Consider the following 23881-nt stretch of genomic DNA (forward strand, 5'->3'; position numbering starts at 1 on the left):
CATTAGCACTGTATAACCCGCGATCACCCAGTAACTGTCACTTTAGCACTGTGTAACCCACGCTCTCACAATAATATCGTCATAGAAACATTTATAGAAACATAGAAATGACGGCAGGAAAAGACCAAATGGTCAATCCAGTCTGCCCAGCAAGCTTATGGTAGTAACTACTGGCCATACAAGCCATCTTTATAATTATTAGTTTCCCAGACTGTCAAAGTCAGGACCCTTGTTGTTTGCTGTTTGAATCCAATTCCGTTATCTCTTACCATTAAAGCAGAGAGCAATACTGGAGTGAAACGAACAGCATAAAGGCTTATTTGTTAAGGGTAGTAACCACCACACCAGCAAGTTACCCCCCATGCACTCTTCATATCCTCTAGCCTTAAGAGATCTACAGTGTTTATCCCATGCCCCTTTGAATCCTTTACTGTTTTTGTCTTCATTGCCTCCTCCAGAAGGGCATTCCAGGCATCCACTACCCTTTCTGTGAAGAAAAGTTTCCTGATATTGGTTCTGAGTTGTCCTTCCTGGAGTTTCATTTCATGACCCTTAGTTCTACTGATTTCTTTCCAACAGAAAAGGTTTGTCGTTGATTGTGCATCATTAAAACCTTTTGGGTGTCTGAAGGTCTGTATCCTATCTCCCCTGCTCCTCCTCTCCTCCAGGGTATACATATTTTGGACCTTCAGCATCTCCTCATAAGTCATTTGATGGAGACCTCCCACCATTTTGGTCACCCTTCTCTGGACCGCCTCCATCCTGTCTCTGTACCTTTTGAGATACAGTCTCCAGAACTGAACACAGCACTCCAGGTGAGGCCTCACCAAGGACCTGTACAAGGGGATTATCACCTCCTTTTTCTTACAAGAAAATTCTTACTTACCTGCTAATTTTCGTTCCTGTAGTACCATGGATCAGTCCAGACCGTGGGTTATGTCCCCAATCCAGCAGATGGAGTCAGACCAAGCTTTGAGGGGGCGTCACCATATATACCACTACCCCCTCTGCAGGAGTTCAGTATCGAGTATATCAAAGCCCGAGTAGAAAACAGAACCCCTTCTTGGATCAAGTTTACAAATAACCGGCAACAAGAAGCCATGCAACTATAATAACGAACGCCAACTGCAAGTACCCTACCAACGGGTAGGGAACATTGAACGCAGCTAGACAACCTGTAGGGAGCTGCGAAAAAACAGTAGAACCTGAAAGAGTCATGAAGGACAGACCCAGAGAAGATCCGAGCAGGATGAGAAAACCCAGACGCGGTGGGCGTCTGGACTGATCCATGGTACTACAGGAACGAAAATTAGCAGGTAAGTAATAATTTTCTTTTCCCTGTACATACCTGGATCAGTCCAGACCGTGGGATGTACCCAAGCTTCCCTAAATCGGGTGGGGTCCTGCGAGGCCTGCTCGGAGAACCTGCTCGCCAAAATGCCCAGAGACTGGAGAGGCGAGATGTAGGCGATAGTGCCTCGAGAACGTATGTAACGATTTCCAGGTGGCTGCTCTACAGATTTCCTGAGAAGAAACCGAGCGAGCCTCCGCCCAGGAGGCCGCCTGAGAACGTGTAGAGTGCGCGACAATGCTGGGTGAGGGAGTCCGCCCCATCCCAATATAGGAAGCTGCAATGCCAGCCTTCAGCCATCTGGCAATGGTCGTCTTCGAGGCCTGGGCCCCCTTCTTAGGGCCGGACCAAAGCACGAAGAGATGGTCAGACGTCCGGAAATCATTCGTAGCCTCCAGATAGAGACGCAGAGTGCGCTTGACGTCCAAGAGACGGAGAGACTTCGGCTCAGACGAAGAAAAGGACAGCAGTTCCACCGTTTGATTCACATAAAACGCAACCTTCGGGAGAAATGATGGAACGGTTCGGATGGAAACTCCAGAGTTGGAGAAACGTAGATAAGGCTCTCTACACGAAAGAGCCTGCAGTTCCGATATGCGGCGAGCGGAACAGATTGCCACCAGAAACACTGTCTTAAGGGTGAGATCCTTAAGCGTTGCACTCCGCAGGGGCTCGAACGGAGGTCCCGACAGGGAGCGAAGGACGAGGTTGAGACTCCAGGAGGGACAAGGATCTCGCAACGGAGGCCGCAAATGTTTAACACCCTTGAGAAAACGCACAATGTCCGGGTGCTGTAGCAGAGAGCCCCCGTCGCGCAAGAGCGAGCCAAGGGCGGCCACCTGAACCCGCAGGGAATTATAGGCGAGCCCCTTGTCCACCCCCGCTTGTAGAAACTGCAGGATCTGAGGAACAGAAGCCGTGGTGGGTCCCGTGTTTTGGCTGGAACACCAGGACTCGAACACCTTCCAGACTCGAACGTAGGCCACCGACGTCGACGTCTTCCATGAGCGCAACAGCGTTGACACTACCGCCTCCTGGTAGCCCCGGCGCCGGAGGCGGCGCCTTTCAAAAGCCAGGCCGCAAGACAGAAGAGTTCTGCCTGATCGAAAAGTACCGGACCCTGGTGCAAGAGGTGGGGAAGATGTCCCAGCTGGATGGGTCCGTCGATAACCAGCTGTAGCAGGTCTGCAAACCAGGGACGCCTGGGCCATTCTGGCGCGACGAAGATCACAGTCCCCTGATGAGCCTCTATACGGCGGAGTATTGTGCCCACCAGCGGCCACGGCGGGAATGCGTAGAGAAGAAGGTGGGACGGCCACGGGAGCACTAGGGCATAGACTCCCTCCGCGCCTCGCTCCCTGCGGCGACTGAAGAACCGGGGAGCCTTGGTGTTTTGCGCGGACGCCATCAGATCCAGGTGGGGGGTCCCCCACCGATGGACAAGCAGCTGCATCGCCTCGTTGGATAGGGCCCATTCTCCGGGATCCAGTAGTTGGCGACTGAGGAAATCCGCCTGGACGTTGTCTACTCCTGCGATGTGCGAGGCCGCTAGGCGGACCAGATGTTGCTCTGCCCACTGCATTAACATCGCTGCTTCGAGCGCGACCTGCGGGCTGCGAGTGCCGCCTTGTCGGTTGATATAGGCCACGGTGGTCGCGTTGTCCGACAAGACCCTGACCTCCCGGTTCCGAAGAAGGGGCAGGAAGTGTCGCAGAGCTAGTCTGAACACTCTGGTCTCCAGGCGATTGATGGACCACTTCGACTCCTCCTCGGACCACGTCCCCTGCGTGGCGCTGCGGTCGCACACTGCTCCCCAGCTGACGAGAGTGGCATCGGTGGTGACCACCACCCAATCCGGCAGATCGAGGGACACGCCGCGAGCCAGACTCGCTGGATCCATCCACCAGCTCAGGCTGTTCCTGGCCGACTGCGGCAGCGGGAGAATCACCTGGTAGTCCTGCGAGAGCGGTTTCCAACGAGAGAAGAGAGCCCTCTGTAGGGGCCGGAGGTGCGCAAACGCCCAAGGGACCATGTCGATGGTGGAGCCCATCACCCCCAGGAGCTGCAGGTAGTCCCAGGAGGTGGGATCTGGTAACGCAGAGAACCGCCGTATGTGATCCCGCAAGGAGTGCGCCTTGTCCGGACATAGAAAAACCTTGCCCAGACGGGTGTCGAAGGTCGCTCCCAAAAAATCCAAACGCTGCGAGGGCACGAGGGAGCTCTTGGAGAAATTCACCACCCATCCCAGGGACTGCAGGAACTGTACCACCCGGGCTACTGCTGCCTGCCCGTGGTGGAAAGATTTCGCTCGAACGAGCCAATCATCCAGATAAGGATGAACTAGGATGCCCTCCTTCCACAGGGCAGCCGCCACCACCACCATGATCTTGGTGAAAGTGCGCGGAGCCGTCGCCAACCCGAACGGGAGGGCTATGAATTGGAAATGTTGGTCCAGGATCTTGAACCGGAGAAGACGCTGATGCTCCTGGCGGATGGGGATGTGCAGGTAGGCCTCCGTCAGATCCAAGGAGGCGAGAAACTCCCCCCGATGCACTGCCGCGATCACAGACCGCAGCGTTTCCATGCGGAGCCGGACCACCCGGAGGGACCTGTTGACCTCCTTGAGGTCCAGGATGGGCCGGTAGGAGCCGTCCTTCTTCGGCACCATGAAGTAAATGGAATAATGGCCCGAGCCCACCTCTCCTAAGGGCACGGGCGCAATAGCGCCGATCTCCTGAAGCCTGTCTAGCGTCAGCTGCACCGCCCTGCGCTTGGGTCCCGATCCGCAGGGGGAGAAGATGAACCTTCCCTGCGGAGCGCGGACAAACTCCAATGCGTAGCCGCGTTCTATGGTGTCCAAGACCCACTGGTCTGAGGTAATTTGCGCCCACTCCTTGTAGAACCACGCCAGCCGGCCCCCAATCCTGGGGACGGCGGAGTGGGCGAGCCTGACATCATTGCGAGGACTTGGGAGAGGGGTGACCCGCCCCGGGGGTGGGGCGCGCGGGCCGGCGCCCGCGAAAGGAGCGCAACCAGGGCTGAGACCTGGGGGCGGAGGACCTGGAGGCCGTCGGTCTGTAGTACCTGTAGCGGCGTTGTGCCCTGGCTCTGGTCCGAGATGACGAAAACGCCCTAGAAGAGCGATATCTGTCCTCTGGCAGCCGATGCACCGCATTTTCCCCCAGGGACTTGATGATCTGATCCAAATCCTCCCCGAAGAGGAACTTACCCCTGAAAGGCAGGGAACCCAGACTCGACTTGGAGGACGTATCCGCCGCCCAATTGCGAAGCCACAGCAAACATCTGGCCGCCACAACCGAAGCCATGGATCGTGCCAGCACCCTGAACAGGTCGTACGAGGCATCCGCCCCGTACGCCACCGCCGCCTCCAGCCTATCCGCCTGGGCGGCCTCCTCGGGAGGCAGGGCCTGGGACGTGAGAAGTTGTTGTACCCAGAGAAGGCTTGCCCGCTGGGCGAGGGAACTGCACATCGCTGCTCGCATCCCCAGCGCGGAGACCTCAAAGACCCTTTTAAGGAAAACTTCCCACTTGCGATCCTGTGTGTCCCGCAGGGCCGCTCCTCCCGTCACTGGGATCGTCGTCCTCTTCGTGACTGCCGACACCGCGGAGTCCACCTTTGGCACCTTTATGAGATCCAGGAAATCTTCAGGCAGAGGATACAGCTTTTCCATGGTACGTCCGACCTTCAGGGAAGCCTCCGGGGTGTCCCACTCCCTAGTGAGAAGCTGGAGGAAAGATTCGTGGATGGGAAAAGCCCGAGCCCTCGGACGAAGAGCCGCCAGGACCGGATCCCCCTTCTTCGACGAGGTGACAACCGCGGGCGCTACCGGCGCGGGCGGGTCCGGTGGAGGGTCCAGGTCCAACTCCTGAATAATCAGCGGGATCAGGTCATCCAGTTCTTCCCTCTGGAAGAGACGCAGCGTGCGCGGATCTTCCCCCTCCGGCGTGGAGTCCGCTAGGCCCAAGTCCGTAACATCAGGGTCAGGAGCCGCTGGTCCGGTTGCCGCTCCCACCGGTCCTGGGGGAGGCCGGACCCGAATGGGGGGGTTGGGGGCCCCCACTCCCGTCAAGACGGGGGGGGGCCGGTGCAGAAGTCGACGTGCGGGGTACCTTAGCCGGGGGAGGTTCCACCGGCGTGTCCAGCCCCTGCAAATATGCCGTGTGCATAAGCAGAATAAATTCTGGAGAAAAGCCCGGTCTGCCCGAGGGGGCTCCGGACGGAGGAGAGGCCGTGGTACCCTGTCCCTGCAGACCCGGTTCCGGTACCAGGGTCGGGGGAGAAACCGCAACAGCCTCCCTATCCTCCAGCGCTCCCTGAGTCCCCTCAGGGCGCTGGGTGTGTAAGATGGCCGCCGTTCCCGCCAGGAATGGGGGAGGGGCCGGCCCACGCTGCCCGGGCAAACTAGGAAGGAAGGCAAAATCGGTGAGGGACTGCGAGGTGCCTTCCCCCCCAGCACCTCGCTCGGTGCCTTCCCCCCCAGCACCTCGCTCGATGCCTTCCCCCCCGGGAAGGCACCGAGCGCAGATGCCCTCCCGAGAAATGTGAGACCCCAGCTCGCCGCAGGCCGAGCAGCGAGACGGCCGTGGCATCGGGATCGCGTGGCAGGGAGAAACAGCAGCGAAGAGAATAATAATTAATTAATTAAGCCTCGGGGGGGGCCGCGGGAGAGAGGGAGAGAGACGGCGCCGCGGGGGGGGCCGAGGTCGGCCTGCACTACCCGCCGGAGGAAAACCAAAATGCCGCGGGGGGGCCCTCCTGGCCTCACAACCCGCCAAAGAAGTCCTCCCTGCCTGCCACAGCAGCCCCCGAGGAGCTGCAAGATGGCCGCCGGCAGAGAAATCAGCGCGGAGAGGCCGGCTCCACCGGCATCCGCGATGCACCGGAGGTTGGGGAGCTGCAAAGGAAAGGCACAGACCAAAAAACAAACTTACCCCGGCCAAATCGAAGTCCAGATAAGAGGAAAGACACAGAGGGTAAGCAAAGATGCAAAAAAACACCTCCCCACAAATCGACAACTTTTTTTTTTTTTTAACTACAAAACTTGATCCAAAGAAAAACAATAGGCAAAGGCCAAAGAGAAATTAAACAGGGTAAAAAGGCACAGAGAAAACCTATTCCAATGGGGGAACCCCAGGATACCCTACTCGCATCTGCTGGAGTCAGAAGATACTGAACTCCTGCAGAGGGGGTAGTGGTATATATGGTGACGCCCCCTCAAAGCTTGGTCTGACTCCATCTGCTGGATTGGGGACATAACCCATGGTCTGGACTGATCCAGGTACGTACAGGGAATGATTATTCCTCTTTCAATGTAGCCCAGCATTCTTCTGGCTTTTGACACTAACTTGTCACATTGCTTTGCCGTCTTCAAATCATTAGACATTATCACCCTGAGGTCTTTTTCTTGTTCCGTGCACAATAGCCCTTCACCCCCATCACATACAGCTCTTTTGGATTACCACACCTCATATGCATTACTCTGCACTTCTTAGTTTTGAATCCCAGCTGACAGATCTTTGCCCATTCTTCAAACTTCCTTAAATCATGTCTCATTCTCTCTACTCCTTCCGGCGTGTCCACTCTGTTGCAGATCTTAGTATCATCTGCAAACTTTACCTTCTATCCCTTTCGCAATGTTGCTCACAAAGATATTGAACAGAACACCGATCCCTGTGGCACTCCACTTGACACCATTTTTTCTTTAGAGCAGATTCCATTTACCATCACACGATGTATTCTGTCAACCAGTTTGTAATCCATGCCACCACCTTGGCTCTCATTCCCAAGCTTCTCATTTTATTCATGAATCTTCTGTGTGGGATTGTATCAAAAGCTTTACTAAAATCCAAGAAAATCACATCGAACGCTCTTCTCTGATCCAATTCTCTAGTCGCCCAAACAAAAAAAATCATATTTGTTTTACAAGAGCTTCCCCTGGTGAATCCATGCTGTCTCGGTCAAGAAACCCACTAGACTGTAGATAGTTCACTATCCTTTCCTTCAGCAGAGTCTCCATTAATTTTCCCACCACCAAGGTGAGGCTAACTGGCCTGTAGTTTGCAGCCTCCTCTCTGCTCCCACTCTTGTGAAATGGGATCACCATCGCTCTTGTCCAATCCCTCAGCACCACTCCTGTTTCCAAGGATCTATTGAGCAGGTCACATAGTGAACTTGGCAATACATCTCTGAGCTCCCTCAGTATCCTGGGATGAACCTCATAAGGCCCCATGGCTTTGTCCACTTTCAGTTTTCCTAAATCTTCCCATACATTTTCTTCTGTAAATGGAGTTTCGTCTGCTCCACCCCCTTCCACAGTCTTGTTAACTAGCAGGGTCTTCTTTAGTGAACACCGAACTGAAGTATCTGTTTAATATTTCTGCCATTTCTTCATCTCTCTCCACACATTGATCCAGGTCACCTTTCAATTTCACTATACCTCTTTTGAACCTTTCTCCTTTCTCTGTTGTTTCTGAAGAATGTTTTTCACCTTACTTTACCTCTTTGGCAATCCTTTCTTCTGCCAGACTTTTTGCTTTCTTGATTACTTTCTTCATCTCCCTAAGTTTTACCAGATATTCTTCCATGTTCTTCTTTTAGGGATCCTTTATAATTATTGAATGATGCTTTTTTTTGCTTTTATTATGTCAGCCACCTCTTTGAGAACGAGATCAGTTTCTTATTTCTCTTACTTTTGTTTACTTTTCTAACATATAGATATGTTGCTTTTGTGATTGCTCTCTTTAGTTTGGTCCATTGTTGTTCCACCTCTCCCATTTTCTCCAGTCTTCTAGTTCTACCTCCAGGTATGTCCCCCATTTTGAGAAAGTCTGTATTTTTGAAAGTCAAAACTCGGGTCTTCATGTGACTTCTCTGTATCCTGTTTGCTATGTCAAACCATACTGTTTGACGATCACTGGTGGTGAGTTGGGCACCTGCCCAGACATTTGAGACATTATCCCCGTTAGTGAACACTAGGTTGAGTATAACTCCCTCCCTCATGGATTCCATTACCATTTGTTTGAAGACAGTTCCTTGCAAGGCATCCACTATCTCCCTACTTCTAGTCAATTCCATGGAAGGGATTTTCCAGTCTACGTCTGGCAGATTAAAGTTTCCAATAATCAACACTTCTCCCTTCTTTCCCACTTTTTTGGATGTCTTTGACCAGATCTCTGGCTAGTTCTTCCATTTGAGTCGGAGGCCTGTAAACCACACCAGTCGAAATGGATGCACCATAATCTTTTTTTTTTAGGACGGCTCTTAATGCTTCTTCTCTATCCCACATTCCTTGCACTTCAGTAGCTTGGATATTGTTTTTGACATAAAGAGCTACTCCTCCCCCTTTTCTGTCCTCTCTGCCCTTCCTTAAGTTATAGCCTGGTATGGCTGTATCCCAATCATGAGAATCCATGAATCAGGTCTCTGTGACAGCAACAATGTCCAAGTCTGTCTTCACGTCAGAGATTTTATTGCCCAAACTCAAGCATTTGTAGTCATAGCTTTCAAATTTTTCTCCCTTGATTTGTAGCAATTCCTAGGCACCTTTTCTGCCTGATTTTGTTATTTCTCCTCTCACGTCCTGTATTGCTTGGGTGTGACATGCCAATTTCATTGGCCATTTCCTGCCACCTCCATTCTTTAATTTAAATGCCTTATAAAATATGATCTGAATTTTTCACTTGGCATCACTTTTGCACTGGGTATCCACGCTCCTCCAAAATGTCACTGCACGCCTCCTCACAAACGCCAATAAGAAGGAACACATCACTCCCACTCTAATTGATCTTCACTGGCTACCGATACATTCCCGCATCCTCTACAAAACTCTTACACTCATTCACAAAAGCATTGCCAATTACCATTACCACTGGATAAATCCCCCGTTTCTTCCTCGAACATCATCCAGACCAGCACGCTCCTCTCTCCAAGGAACCCTCTGCACTCCCTCTATAAAATCCACTAGACTCATCTCCACAAAAAACAGAGCCCTCACGCTTGCTGGCCCCACACTTTGGAACTCCATGCCCCATGAACTACGTACCAAAACCTCTACTCCCAAATTAAAAAAAAACTTAAAACATGGCTCTTCCTACAAGCCTACCCCTCCTTACCCACCCACCCTAACCCCTCTGTCTTACTTGAAAAAACGTAAAGCACTCCAGAAAAAACGTAAAACACTCCAGAAACTTGACAATCTCTTCCTTATAGCTAGTTTCTTGTAAATCATCCATTCCTGATGTCTACTCCTCTAATTCTAAGCAGCACCCCTTTTAGGCCATTCGAATTTCCCCTATAGTTTCACCCGAAACTCAGAAATTGCAACGATTATATTTTGAACCTTGTACATAGGTCTCCCTCCCCCCCCCCCAAATTTATCCTACCCCCAGTTGGAATGTATTTCTAAATTCTTGGTTTCTTGTTGCACTCTTGTTGTTTTCCAGTTATTTGTAAACGCCATACCTACTTGATATGGTTTGTTCTAAGTTATCTGTAAACTGATACGATGTGCAAACGGTTGTTGGTATATAAAATCTTCAAATAAATAAATAAATAAATAACATCGGCAGTTTGGCATTATGTAACTCGTGCTCACACAGTAACATCGTCATTTTAAAACTATGTAACCCATGATCACACAGTAATATCGGTTTAGCACCAAATCTGCACTCACACAGTAATAGCCTCACTGTAGCACTGTGTAACCCGGCCTCACACAGTAACATTGTCACTTTATGCCAATATCATTATGGGATATATCTACTAAAATATGGTAATGTGATAACATGCGAGGTTAGTAAATAGGCCCCATTTAGATTAATGGGGATCACAGATAAACAATGCGCAATAGCACATGTTATATTTTAGTAAATATGGCCCTATGTTAAAGATACAAATTACTAGGAACTTTTCATATATCTGAAAGAGGATAGCATTTTTACCCAAATAAATCAGGAAGAAAAATTCTAACATCTATTATTATTAGAAATACTCAACTTAAACTGTAGAGAATGCTGTAAAAAAGGAGAAACAGGGATAGTGTATAAAACTCTTGAGAAAGAGGATGGCAGTCAGGACCTGGCTGTCAGGATCCTCTTGTTTCTACAGATGAAATGGAAGGGTTTTCTTGAAGCTCTCTGCTACATGTAGAGGGAGGAGGGAAACAGCTTTTTGAGGCATCCTGCTGTGTACGGAGTGGGCTGTGAAGGAGCTGAGGCTCTTTGTGTGTGGAGTGGGCAGATAAGGCTCTCTTGTGTGCGTGAAGTGGGCAGTGAAGGGGTTGAGGCTCTCTGATGTATGTGGAGGGGGGAGCGTGGGCAATGAGGTTGTCTGATGTGTATGGAGGAGGCAGTGTATGGAGTTGAAGTTCTTTAGAGCCTGTGCAGTAGACAATTGAGGCTCTCTAGTATGTGTGGATGTGGACTGCTCTCTTATGTGTGTGGAGGGGCCTACGTGGTTATTGGAGTTGTCTGGAGTGGATGGAAGAGGCAGTGTATGGCTTGAAGCTTTTTGGTGCCTGTAAAGTGGGCTGAAGCTCTCTGGTGTATGGCATAAGCAGCTGAAACTTTCCGACAGGAGTGGAGGGGGTACTGAGGATCTCTGGTGCATATGAAGGAGGCAGTGTATAGGTTGAGGTTACTTGGTGTGTGCGCAGTGGGCTGAGGCTTTTTAATACAAGTGAGGTGGGCAATGCAAGGGGGTTGTGGCTGTCTGTGTGTGGAAAAGTTAGAGGGCTTTTTGGTGTGTCTAGAGTGGGAATTAGAATGAGCTGAGGTGCTCTGGTATGTGTGAAATAGGCTGAAGCTCTCTGATGTGAGTGCAGTGGGCAATACAGAGGTTCTCTGATAAGTGTGGAGTGGGCTGAGATGCTTTGGTGTGTATGGAGGCTCTCTGATTTGTGTATTTATTTATTTAGAATTTTTTTGTATACCAACAACCGTTTGCACATCGTATCAGTTCACATATAACTTAGAACTAAGACAGAATAGCTGTCATTTAGGCATAGCCTTTACAAGGAACAAGGATAACATAAGAACGTATAAAAGAGTAAATAGGTGCATGAATATTAGCAGGGTGTAGGGCATGAAAGGTACTAGGAGCTAAACATTTTGAGATGGGTGCTGGGAATAAAGTGCATACAAAGTACTAGGTTGAAAAGAGGGGGAAAGGAACTGAAGGATAGGGGGAAGATACAACACAATTGAGCATTAAACATTATACATCGAGTAACCAATAAAAATATGAACTAATGCTTAGCAGTTAGTTGCCGGGATGGCTGGGAAGGCCTGTAGGAATAGCCAGGTTTTTAGGTTGTTTTTAATTTGGAGGTTGAGGTTTCGGTACGTAAGTCAGCAGGCATGGAGTTCCAAAGGGTAGGGCCAGCCAGGGAGATTGCTCGGTTTGTGGTAGAGATGTGCTTAGTTGATTTGATTGAAGGATTGCGGAGTGAACCCTGAAGGGTGGATCGCATTGGTCTTGTAGATATGTGAAGCTGGAAAGGAGGGTTGATCCAGTGGGAATTATCATTTGTAATACTTTTGTGAATGAGGGTTAGGGTTTTAAATGAGATACGGGATTGTATTGGAAGCAAGGCTCGCTGATCTGTATAGAGGGGGCCGAGGCTCGCTGGTCTGTATAGAGGGGGCCAAGGCTCGCTGGTCTGTATAGAGGGGGCTGAGGCTCTCTGGTCTGTATAGAGGGGGCTGAGGCTCTCTGGTGTATATATAGAAGGGGCAAGGTCTCTCTGGTCTGTATAGAGGGGGCTGAGGCTCTCTGGTCTATATAGAGGGGGCTGAGGCTCTCTGGTTTGTATAGAGGGGGCTGAGGCTCTCTGCTCTGTATAGAGGGGGCTGAGGCTCTCTGGTCTATATAGAAGGGGCAGGGTCTCTCTGGTTTGTATAGAAGGGGCAGAGTCTCTCTGGTCTGTATAGAGGGGGCAGGGTCTCTCTGGTCTGTATAGAGGGGGCTGAGGCTCTCTGGTTTGTATAGAGGGGCAGAGTCTCTCTGGTCTGTATAGAGGGGGCTGAGGCTCTCTGGTTTGTATAGAGGGGGCAGAGTCTCTCTGGTCTGTATAGAGGGGGCTGAGTCTCTCTGGTCTGTATAGAGGGGGCTGAGGCTCTCTGGTCTGTATAGAGGGGGCTGAGGCTCTCTGGTCTGTATAGAAGGGGCAGAGTCTCTCTGGTCTATATAGAAGGGGCAGGGTCTCTCTGGTTTGTATAGAGGGGGCTGAGGCTCTCTGGTTTGTATAGAGGGGGCTGAGGCTCTCTGGTTTGTATAGAGGGGGCTGAGGCTCTCTGGTCTGTATAGAGGGGGCTGAGGCTCTCTGGTTTGTATAGAGGGGGCAGAGTCTCTCTGGTCTGTATAGAGGGGGCAAGGTCTCTCTGGTCTGTATAGAGGGGGCTGAGGCTCTCTGGTTTGTATAGAGGGGGCAGAGTCTCTCTGGTCTGTATAGAGGGGGCTGAGGCTCTCTGGTCTGTATAGAAGGGGCAGAGTCTCTCTGGTCTATATAGAAGGGGCAGGGTCTCTCTGGTTTGTATAGAGGGGGCTGAGGCTCTCTGGTTTGTATAGAGGGGGCTGAGGCTCTCTGGTCTGTATAGAAGGGGCAGAGTCTCTCTGGTCTATATAGAGGGGGCTGAGGTTCTCTGGTTTGTATAGAGGGGGCAGAGTCTCTCTGGTCTATATAGAGGGGGCTGAGGCTCTCTGGTCTATATAGAAGGGGCAGGGTCTCTCTGGTTTGTATAGAGGGGGCTGAGGCTCTCTGGTTTGTATAGAGGGGGCTGAGGCTCTCTGGTCTGTATAGAAGGGGCAGGGTCTCTCTGGTCTGTATAGAGGGGGCTGAGGTTCTCTGGTTTGTATAGAGGGGACTGAGGCTCTCTGGTTTGTATAGAGGGGACTGAGGCTCTCTGGTTTGTATAGAGGGGCAGAGTCTCTCTGGTCTGTATAGATGGGGCAGGGTCTCTCTGGTCTGTATAGAGGGGGCTGAGGCTCTCTGGTTTGTGTAGAGGGGGCTGAGGCTCTCTGGTTTGTATAAAGGGGGCAGAGTCTCTCTGGTCTGTATAGAGGGGGCAGGGTCTCTCTGGTCTGTATAGAGGGGGCTGAGGCTCTCTGGTTTGTGTAGAGGGGGCTGAGGCTCTCTGGTTTGTATAGAGGGGGCAGAGTCTCTCTGGTCTGTATAGAGGGGGCAGGGTCTCTCTGGTCTGTATAGAGGGGGCTGAGGCTCTCTGGTTTGTGTAGAGGGTGTTGCTTGTTTGTGCATAGAGGGATTATTTTTAAACATTGATGTGTGCAAAGGGAGGCTTACAAAAAGTGGTTTGTTACCTGATGCCGGACTCGGCTTTGATCCAGCAGCTGCTGGCTCTGAAGTCGTTGCAGCTGCAGCTGCTGCAGGGCATACTGGAGCTGGTAGCTGCTGATGGTGGGCTGGTGCTTCTGCTCAGGGGGCACACCAGCCATCATGTTATAAATGGTGTTTTCCACCTCTGCATCCCAGCCCATACTGTCACATTCCAGAGACCTAGGGAGCCCACAGATTTTTACATTTCACAATATTAGAAATTATACAATAAAAGTAGTAAACCCATAATAGTGTACTAGTTCATTCACAAAACATTCATCAAATTCAACCATGTAATAGAAAAAATTAATACTTTAAGATCAAGAGAGGTCTTGAACGAGTAGATGTGACTCGGTTATTTACACTTTCGAATAATAGAAGGACTAGGGGGCACTCCATGAAGTTAGCAAGTAGCACATTTAAGATTAATCAGAGAAAATTCTTTTTCACTCAACGCACAATTAAACTCTGGAATTTGTTGCCAGAGGATGTGGTTAGTGCAGTTAGTGTAGCTGGGTTCAAAAAAGGTTTGGATAAGTTCTTGGAGGAGAAGTCCATTAACGGCTATTAATCAAGTTTACTTAGGGAATAGCCACTGCTATTAATTGCATCAGTAGCGTGGGATCTTCTTAGTGTTTGGGTAATTGCCAGGTTCTTGTGGCCTGGATTGGCCACTGTTGGAAACAGGATGCAGGGCTTGATGGACCCTTGGTCTGACCCAGCAAGGCAATTTCTTACGTTCTTATCTCTTACATAAAAATTATATAAAAGCCACTCACAGCGAAGGCCAAGTAATCTTAAAGCAAACAATATATATTGAGAACATTTACAGTTATCAATTGTAACCACAAAACAGACAAACACAAATTTGCACACATACTCCAAACTGGTCTTATAAATATATATTATTTTAATGAAGGCTTGAACAGCATAATGAAGTTATAAGTCATTGCACATATGGTAGCTATGGAGAGGGTAATGTCGGAACTGAGATTGTCTGGTTTAGGGGCAGATTGCTCGGGTTTTTTTTTTTTTTAAACTGGCCCACAGGGTATCTGACTTCCTCATATGCATCAAGAGCTCCTAAAAACATGCCAAGGAAACTCTGGAACCTGGCAGAATTAAGCCCAGATATCCTCAAAATAAATGTCACATGTTTTTCCTAAATAACTGAGAAGTAGAGCATACTCTAGATCAGCTGTAGTAACTATTCCATTCATGCAAATCAGTTGGGCCCTTCCCCACAAGTCTGCTTCTATTTCATATATATTATGGGCCTGATATTCAGTGCTGGCTGTCTAAGTATCTTATCTGGATATGACTAATCCACCAAAGCCGCTGAATATACGTTTATGTGTGCACCTAGTCAGGTACGTTTGGACCTGCTCTATGGGGTGTCAAAACTTAGACATACACTTATATGGCCAAAGGAAAATTGGCTCTTACCTGCTAATTTTCAATCCTGCAGTACCACGGATCAGTCCAGACAGCTGAGTTTTGCCTCCCATCCAGCAGATGGAGACAGAGAAATTTTGACTGACACTGCCACGTAACCTGAGATGCCACCTGCAGTCTGCCAGTATTGAACTATACCTAAGCCAGATACAAAAACCATACAAAACCTTTAAGAACTATCTTACAAGAAAAACAAGCGTTGTCTGCACCAAACCCTGTGTAGGATTATCAAGAACCTGAGCCATTCTTCATAGGAACACAACAAGGGATCAAGCAGGCTCTGCAGAGAAAAACAGGCAACTGAGTGGACTCTCCAATACCCCCTTCTCGAACTGGGTGGGATTCTGGACTGATCTGTGGTACTACAGGAACGAAAATTAGCAGGTAAGAGCCAAGTTTCCTTTCCCTGTACGTACTCGGTTAAGCCAGACAGCTGGGATGTACCAAAGCTTCCCTACAGTGGGTGGAATTAAGAGAGTCCTGCTCAGAGTACACTTTCGCCAAAGCCACCAGGCTCTGCAACCTGGACATCCAAATGGCAATGCCCGGCAAAAGTGTGCAAAGGCTTCCAAGTAGCCACTCTAAGATTTCTTGCGGCGATACTTGCTGGCATTTGGCCCAAGAGATCACTTGTGAACGGGTAGAATGCGCCAGGAGGGGGGGCTGATGACGTCAGCGACTCGAGTGGCTGCCTAACCCGGAGCTCCTGGCTATGCCGGTTTGCATCCCTTGGGTATCTTAACCATCCTCACCATTTTTGAAACGGAAACTTCACCAGGATCTCCCCTGCAGGCTCTAGATGTCGATTCGGGCTTCAAAACCCGATTTTCATAAGTTCTCCTATAAGAAATTGGACCGGGAAGATTCGGCCGAAAAAAACAAAATGGCGGCCGCGGCGGGAGATTTGCTGCCGGAGGACTCGGCTGAGACGGCGGCGCTCCCAGACTCAGAGGTGCCCTCCCGGGGTGAGTTTAAAGCCTGGTTCGGCGCATTAAGCCGGGATCTTACATCGTTTAAGTCCGAAATCAGGGAAATAGTGGGGGACATGAAAGAAGAGCTGAGTGAAATGGGGAGGAGAATTTTCGAATATGAAACCCTCACAGAAGCTCAAACTGATAAACTGAGTTCCCTACAGCATAATCATAAGGCAATGGCTACTGAAATCATGCAGCTCTCCTCTAAACTGGAAGACTTAGAAAATAGGAACAGGAGGTCCAATCTTCGTTTTCGGGGCATACCTGAGTCTCCAGAGTTTGCTGACTGTATGCAAGTCATTACTATGCTGTGCACAGAGTTATTGCAACAAGAGACAGGAAAGGAGACTGATAGCGCTGGGGAGACACTAAAGGTAAAACTGGAACGGGCCCACAGAGTGCAGGGACAGCGGGCCCTTAATAAATCTAAAGATGTGATAGCCTGCTTCCATGACTTCCCTGTGAAAGAGAAGGTTTTATCCTTGGCGAGACAGAGGGGGAAGCTGCAGCTGAAGGGGCATGAAGTGCAAGTCTATGCTGACATCTCTCCTATTACAATTAAAAAACGCCAGGACATGAAACCCATTACTAATATCTTGATCAGAGAAAACATCAGATACCGCTGGCTTTTTCCGTTTGGCATCAGTTTTACCCTGCAAGGGAAAACATACAAGGCGCAATCGGTGCATGAAGCAGCTGGAATCCTCAAGGACCTTGGATATAGCGTAGCGGATCTGCAGTCATCTTCATCTCCACGTGCCGACCGCAGGGAGGAACCTCGTTGGCAGCGGATGGGAAAGGGGGGGAAGAGACTGAGGAGAACCCCTGACCCAGAAATCGTGAAAGGAACTCCTACTTGAACTGGATTTCCATGTTTTCCAGATTTGGTTTCTGTTTTTCTTACTGCGATGCTTAGCAGAGCTGGAGGGCTTGGTTAAACGTTGCTATTTTGTTGTATACGGATGCTACCGGGTGGGATAGCGACTGGAAAGCTGTCTTCATTTACCCGTGTTTTGTGGCGGAACCCAAGAGATGATTGTGGTTCCTATGGGGGAGGGGGGAGGGGGGTGGGAGTGGGGTCTATGGGGGATCTCATCTATAAGAGTTTTTTGACATGTGTTCTGTTGGAAGGGACATCAAGGGTTATATTTCGATTTAAGTGGAGTCTAATTGCATGCTCTCTGATAAGGGGACCTTTACCCATATGTACCTCTTTAGATGGCTACGTTTAAGGTTATGTCCTTTAATGTTAAAGGGCTCAATACGCCTTGCAAGCGTAAATTACTCTATAAAGATCTACAGAGAGCTGGTATAGCCATTGCTTTTATACAGGAGACACACTTAAAGAGGCGCTATGAACATCTAATGCGTTCTGATTTATATCCTCATCAGTTTTGGGCGCCAAGCTCTAAATTGGCCAAATATGCAGGAGTGGGGATTTTATTTCAAAAAGACTTTGCATTTGAGTTGCTTGAATGTATTGCTGATCCTATGGGCTGATATCTTATGCTTATCCTTAATATTGCAGGGGAAAAATATACGCTACTTAACCTCTATGCCCCCAATGTACAACAATTTAAATTCTTTGATTCGTTAGCGGAGCTGGTCCAAACGAAAAAAGATGGCCAACTTATAGTGATGGGTGATTGTAATTTACCTCTAGACTCTACCCAAGATACGTCTGGCGGTAGGAGCTCCACCTCAAAAAAAGATCGTAATAGTCTGCTTACGTTCCTCTCGCAATTTCAATTGGTGGATGCGTGGCGATTCCTGCATCCAACTCTGAAGGACTATACTTTTTTCTCGAACCCCCATAATCTTTATATGAGGATAGACTATATTTTTGTTGATAAGGGGGTATTTACAGAAGGTACGTAAAGGAGTTATCGAACCGATCACATGGTCCGATCACTCACTGGTGTGGGCTGAAATCTCTTTCCCCAAATATGATAAAGGCCAACGTTTTTGGAGATTAAATGATAGCCTTCTTGACAATGAACCTTTTGTGGCTCAGTGCCGACAGGTTCTTGCAGACTACACCACCCATAATAAGACACCCGGCCTATCTCCTATACTCTTCTGGGACTGCTTGAAAGCGGTGATTAGGGGGACATTTATAGCTCGCGCTACCTTTGTTAAAAAAAATGGATATGCGAGAGCGTAAATCCTTAACTACAAAATTATTGGAGTTAGAGCAGCAACATAAACAAGTACCTACAGCGGCTCTTAGGGTGGCTGTGGATGATTATAGATCACAAATTGGGGCGTTGGACGCGGCTAAAATTGCACATGAGCTGGAACAAGCAAACCAAGTATATTTCGAGGGGGGCAATAAAGCCGGGAAATTGCTCGCGAATAAGCTAAGAGCTAAACGCTTACAAAATATCACAAAAATTATGGATGACCAGGGTAATATGCTTACCTCTAATGATGCTATTCGTGAGTGTTTCCTTCAATTCTATTCTGGGTTATATTCTCATAATAAAGATATAGAAACTCGAGATATCCAGTCCTTTTTACAGGACATCCCCTTACCCACTTTACCGGAAACAGCTAGAGTGGTGCTTGATAAAGAAATCTCGGAAGCTGAAGTGCGATACGCCATTAAGCAGCTTAAAGCTAATAAATCACCGGGGTTAGATGGTTTTACGGCCAGATTTTATCAGTGCTTTGTCAATGATTTAACTGCTCCGCTCACTGATATGTTTAATGCATTACGATCAGATGGCACCCTAAACCCTAACTCTAATGTGGCTGGTATCACGGTTATCGCCAAGCCGGGGAGGGATCCCACCAAGTGTGGCTCCTATAGGCCTATATCACTGTTGAATATAGACCTTAAGCTCCTAGCTAAAATATTGGCAAATAGGCTTAATGGCTATATAGCGCAGATCATTCACCCGGATCAGGCCGGTTTTATCCCGGGTCGCATGGCATCCGATAATGTCAGAAAGTTATTGAATTCCCTCTGGTGGGTGAAACGTCACAATATTCCTTTTCTTTTTATGGCCATGGACGCAGAAAAAGCTTTTGATTTGGTACATTGGCCCTTTTTATTTAAGGTATTACGAATCATGGGTTTTGGGAATTTTTTTATTAATTGGATCCAAAAATTATACGATAGGCCGAGGGCTTGCATTAATGTTAATGGGGGCTATTCCCCGTTCTTTACAGTAGAGCGGGGCACAAGGCAGGGATGCCCGCTCTCACCCTTGCTCTTTGCCTTGTTTATTGAACCATTGGCCCAGAAGATTCGGGACTCCAGGGAAGTTGTGGGTGTTAACGTGGGAACATACTCCTCTAAGTTGGCTATGTTTGCCGATGATGTCATTCTGACCCTGACAGACCCTGTGAGATCTTTGCCAGCTGTGGTAGATATCATCAAATCTTACAGTCAAGTGTCAGGGTATTCAATTAATTGGGATAAAACTGAAATTTTAAATGTTACTTTAAAGGAGGAACATGTAAGAGACCTGAAAGCTCGTTTTGCCTTCCAGTGGGCGAAAGAAAAAATTAAATACCTTGGTATATATTTGGGGGCTCATAAGGATATTTTCAGTCTTAATTATCCACCTCTTCTCACAAAATTATATAGGGAGATGGAAGAATGGAATCGATACCACATCTCATGGTTGGGCCGTATAGCTACCTTTAAAATGAATATTCTGCCCAGGATTAGTTATCTATTCCAAACCATCCCTTGTATGATTCCTGCTGCGATGATGCTTAAGTGGCAACGCAGGATCATGAAGTTTCTGTGGCGGGGGAAGCAACCTAGGATGGCTCAAAAGGTTCTGTATCAACCCAAGGTAAAGGGTGGCCTCGCAGTTCCCAACCTCTTACAATATTACGTTGCGGCTCAACTCCGAGCTGTAGTAGACTGGCACAGAATAACTACTCGCAAACCCTGGACCACCTTGGAGCAGGAATTGATGGGGCCATTTCTGTTGACTAACTTACTTTGGCAAGCTAGTCACTTTTGGCCTAAACTGGAGGGTCTACCTACTCCAATACAGTGTATTGTTGTTTTTGCGATTATACAATTTTGTATATAACCAGTGTACATACCAATTGTTCCTCCACTCCCTGTACATATCTTATCCTTATGTGTCCCTGTTTCACCCTCCCCCTGCCCCCTCCCTTGTCTCGACTACCCACCATCCCTCCCTCCGCAAGTTACTTAGTTACTTGCTCTGTTACTGCGTTTATGTTGCATACTGTTATTTGTAAAGGCATTGCCTATATATCTATTGGTTGTAAGTTACTTGTAAACCGGCACGATGTGCAAACGGTTGTCGGAATATAAAATCACTTAAATAAATAAATAAATAAATACTCTACAACTTTGGCATAAATGGAAGTCTTACGTAGTACGGGATAAGACAGGATCTATCCTCTTTTCTCCCTTTTACTCCAGGAATTTTTTAGCGGGCAAGGCACACCAGGTATTCAAAGGTTGGTTAGATAAAGGTGTATACAATTATAGTCACCTTTGGGAGAATCTCTCTTGGGTGGAGTTTTCAACATTGCAGTCCAGACATGACTTACCACAGGGTGAATTATATCGATATCTGCAGTTAAATAGTTATGCTCGAGCCTCCAATATTTCACAGGATTTGATGAAGCCGATATCTCTATTTGAGAATTTCTGCAGGTCAGCTGATAAAGTTCAAAGCTTAATGTCAAAAATTTATAGACTACTTATTCAGGGCATGCACATAAAGCCATCCTTTATTACCTCCTGGGAGGCGGATCTTGGATCTCCACAGGGCGAGGATTTTTGGGACAATATATTTGCCAATGGAGGCAAAGGGTTAATTTTGGCCACGTTTTTGGAAAATAGTTTTAAGCTTCTCTATAGATGGCATTATACCCCCTCTAAGCTGCATAAAATTTACCCAGCAACTTCAGATAGATGCTGGAGAGGTTGTGGGGAAAGAGGCTCTTTCTACCATATGTGGTGGGAATGTGCGGCTGTCTCCAAGTTGTGGAAGAGCCTGGACAATTGGCTCTCGGATCTTTTGCATCAGTCTATAACCTTGACTCCCTCAGTAGCTCTCCTTAATTCAGAGTACGCTCAGGGAGACGTAGCATTGCACCGATTCATTAAATTGGTGGCCATATCTGCTCGATGCGGGATTGCATTTCACTGGAAGGATAAGGGGGTTCCTACTCTGTTACAGGTCCAATCCCGGGTGGCTAAATTATGTAATCTTAGCAAGATTATGGCACATAGGCGGAAGCAGTTAGGGGTATTCCAGCGTACTTGGACTCCATAATTAACATGGAAGCAACAACAGATGCGGACATGACCCATTTCTATGTCACTTTTTTCCCTTCACTGTGAGATCCCATGTGCTGAAGGGGGGAGGGTTGGGGGGGGGAGGGGTAAAAACAGAAAACGCAGAGACTGATTGAAAGTTTTCATTGTATTTATTTTATTGTAAATATTCTTATTGTACTTTCAATGCAGATTGTTGATGGTTATGTATCCTTTGTATTACATTTCTCTAATAAAACTTAAATTAAAAAAAAAAAAAGAATGCGCCAGAAGATCAGACGGCACCGGACGACCCTGAGTAATGTATGCCAAGATAATGGCCTCCTTCAACTACCGCGCAATAGTAGTCCTGGAGGCTTTCTGCCCCCGTCTAGGGCCACTCCACAGAATAAAAAGATGATCAGACAAGTGGAAACTGTTTGTCACCTCTAAGTAATGCAAGAGAGCCCTCTTCACATCCAACTTCCACAACTCTTTGGACTGAGGAGTGGAAGGGACCAAGTCCGGAAAGGATGGCAGTTCCACTGACTGATTTAAATGAAAAGACGATACCACCTTAGGCAGAAAGGAGGGGACCATTCTCAAGGACACTCCCGAGTCTGTAATTCGCAAAAAGGGCTCCCTACAGGATAAGGCCTGAAGCTTTGACACCCGTCTGACAGAAGATATCGCCACTAGGAAGATCACCTTCAAAGTAAGATCTTTCAAGGTCGCCCGCTTCAAAGGCTCAAAAGGAGACGTAAACATAGCTTTCAGAATGATATTAAGGCTCCAGGAAGGACAAGGATTCTGAACCAGAGGCCACAAACGTTTCGCTCCCCAGAGAAACCATACTACATCCGGATGAGCCGACAAGGTAACTCCTCGCCCTTTGCCATGAAAATAGCCTAGGGCTGCCACCTGAACTCTCAGGGAATTAAAAGATAAACCTTTAATGAGGCCGTCCTGCAAAAAGGACAAGACATCCCCCACAGAGCCCTGAAGCGGATCCACTTTGTGCTCAAGACACCAAGACTCAAAAATCCCCCACACTCTGACATACGGCAACGAAGTGGAGGTCTTCCTGGACTGGAGCAGGGTAGCTATCACCCCATCTGAATAACCTTTATTCCTCAAATGCTCCCTCTCAAAAGCCAAGTCGCTAGACAAAAGCGATCGGCCTGATCGAAATAAATGGGGCCTTGAAGCAAGAGATTCGGCAGGTGCCCTAACCTCAGGGGACCGTCCACCGCTAGGTTAACAAGATCCGCGAACCACTGATGCCTCAGCCACTCCAGAGCCATAAGAAACACTTCACCCAGGTGGATTTCTATGCGGCGCATGACTTTGCCTATTAATGGTCAAGGTGGGAAGACATACAGGAGAACATGCATCGGCCAGGGCAGAACTAGAGCATCTACCCCTTCTGTGCACTTTATGTCCGGGATGGCATAGAGTCCATCAGGATAAACATCCTGCATGAGACTAAATACAAAATTGAATCTTTATGGGTAGAAATCCCTTGTGTGTCGGGGAAGACTATAGTGATAGGGGTATACTACCGTCCACCTGGTCAAGATAGTGAGACGGACAGTGAAATGCTAAGAGAAATTAGGGAAGCTAACCAAATTGTTAGTGCAGTAATAATGGGAGACTTCAATTACCACTATACAGAAACAGTTAATAATTAACATGCAACGAACCACACTTGTCTCACAAAAAGACGTCGCAAAAGCCAAAATTTTTTTTTAACAATGACAAATGGCAGATGAAATTTAATGTGGATAAGTGCAAGGTGATGCATATAGGGAAAAATAACCCATGCTATAATTACACAATGTTGGGTTCCATATTAGGTGCTACAACCCAAGAAAGAGATCTAGGTGTCATAGTGGATAACACATTGAAATCGTCGGTACAGTGTGCTGCGGCAGTCAAAAAAGCAAACAGAATGTTGGGAATTATTAGAAAGGGAATGGTGAATAAAACGGAAAATGTCATAATGCCTCTGTATCGCTCCATGGTGAGACCGCACCTTGAATACTGTGTACAATTCTGGTCGCCGCATCTCAAAAAAGATATAATTGCGATGGAGAAGGTACAGAGAAGGGCTACCAAAATGATAAGGGGAATGGAACAACTCCCCTATGAGGAAAGACTAAAGAGGTTTGGACTTTTCAGCTTGGAGAAGAGACGACTGAGGGGGGATATGATAGAGGTGTTTAAAATCATGAGAGGTCTAGAACGGGTAGATGTGAATCGGTTATTTACTCTTTCGGATAGTAGAAAGACTAGGGGACACTCCATGAAGTTAGCATGGGGCACATTTAAAACTAATTGGAGAAAGTTCTTTTTTACTCAACGCACAATTAAACTCTGGAATTTGTTGCCAGAGGATGTGGTTAGTGCAGTTAGTATAGCTGTGTTTAAAAAATGATTGGATAAGTTCTTGGAGGAGAAGTCCATTACCTGCTATTAAGTTCACTTA

General features: G+C 48.0%; 1 protein-coding gene across 1 annotated transcript in view; it reads right to left on the reverse strand.

Moving 5' to 3' along the window:
• The window catches only part of TTLL5 (tubulin tyrosine ligase like 5), a 798469-nt gene that overhangs the window by 67597 nt on the left and 706991 nt on the right, over positions 1 to 23881 (reverse strand). The window contains 1 exon segment of the mRNA XM_029598396.1: positions 13689 to 13884. Coding sequence (XP_029454256.1) covers positions 13689 to 13884 — 196 coding nt within the window.

The sequence above is a fragment of the Rhinatrema bivittatum genome, chromosome 4 (assembly GCF_901001135.1).
Source record: "Rhinatrema bivittatum chromosome 4, aRhiBiv1.1, whole genome shotgun sequence".
Taxonomy (NCBI): domain Eukaryota; kingdom Metazoa; phylum Chordata; class Amphibia; order Gymnophiona; family Rhinatrematidae; genus Rhinatrema; species Rhinatrema bivittatum.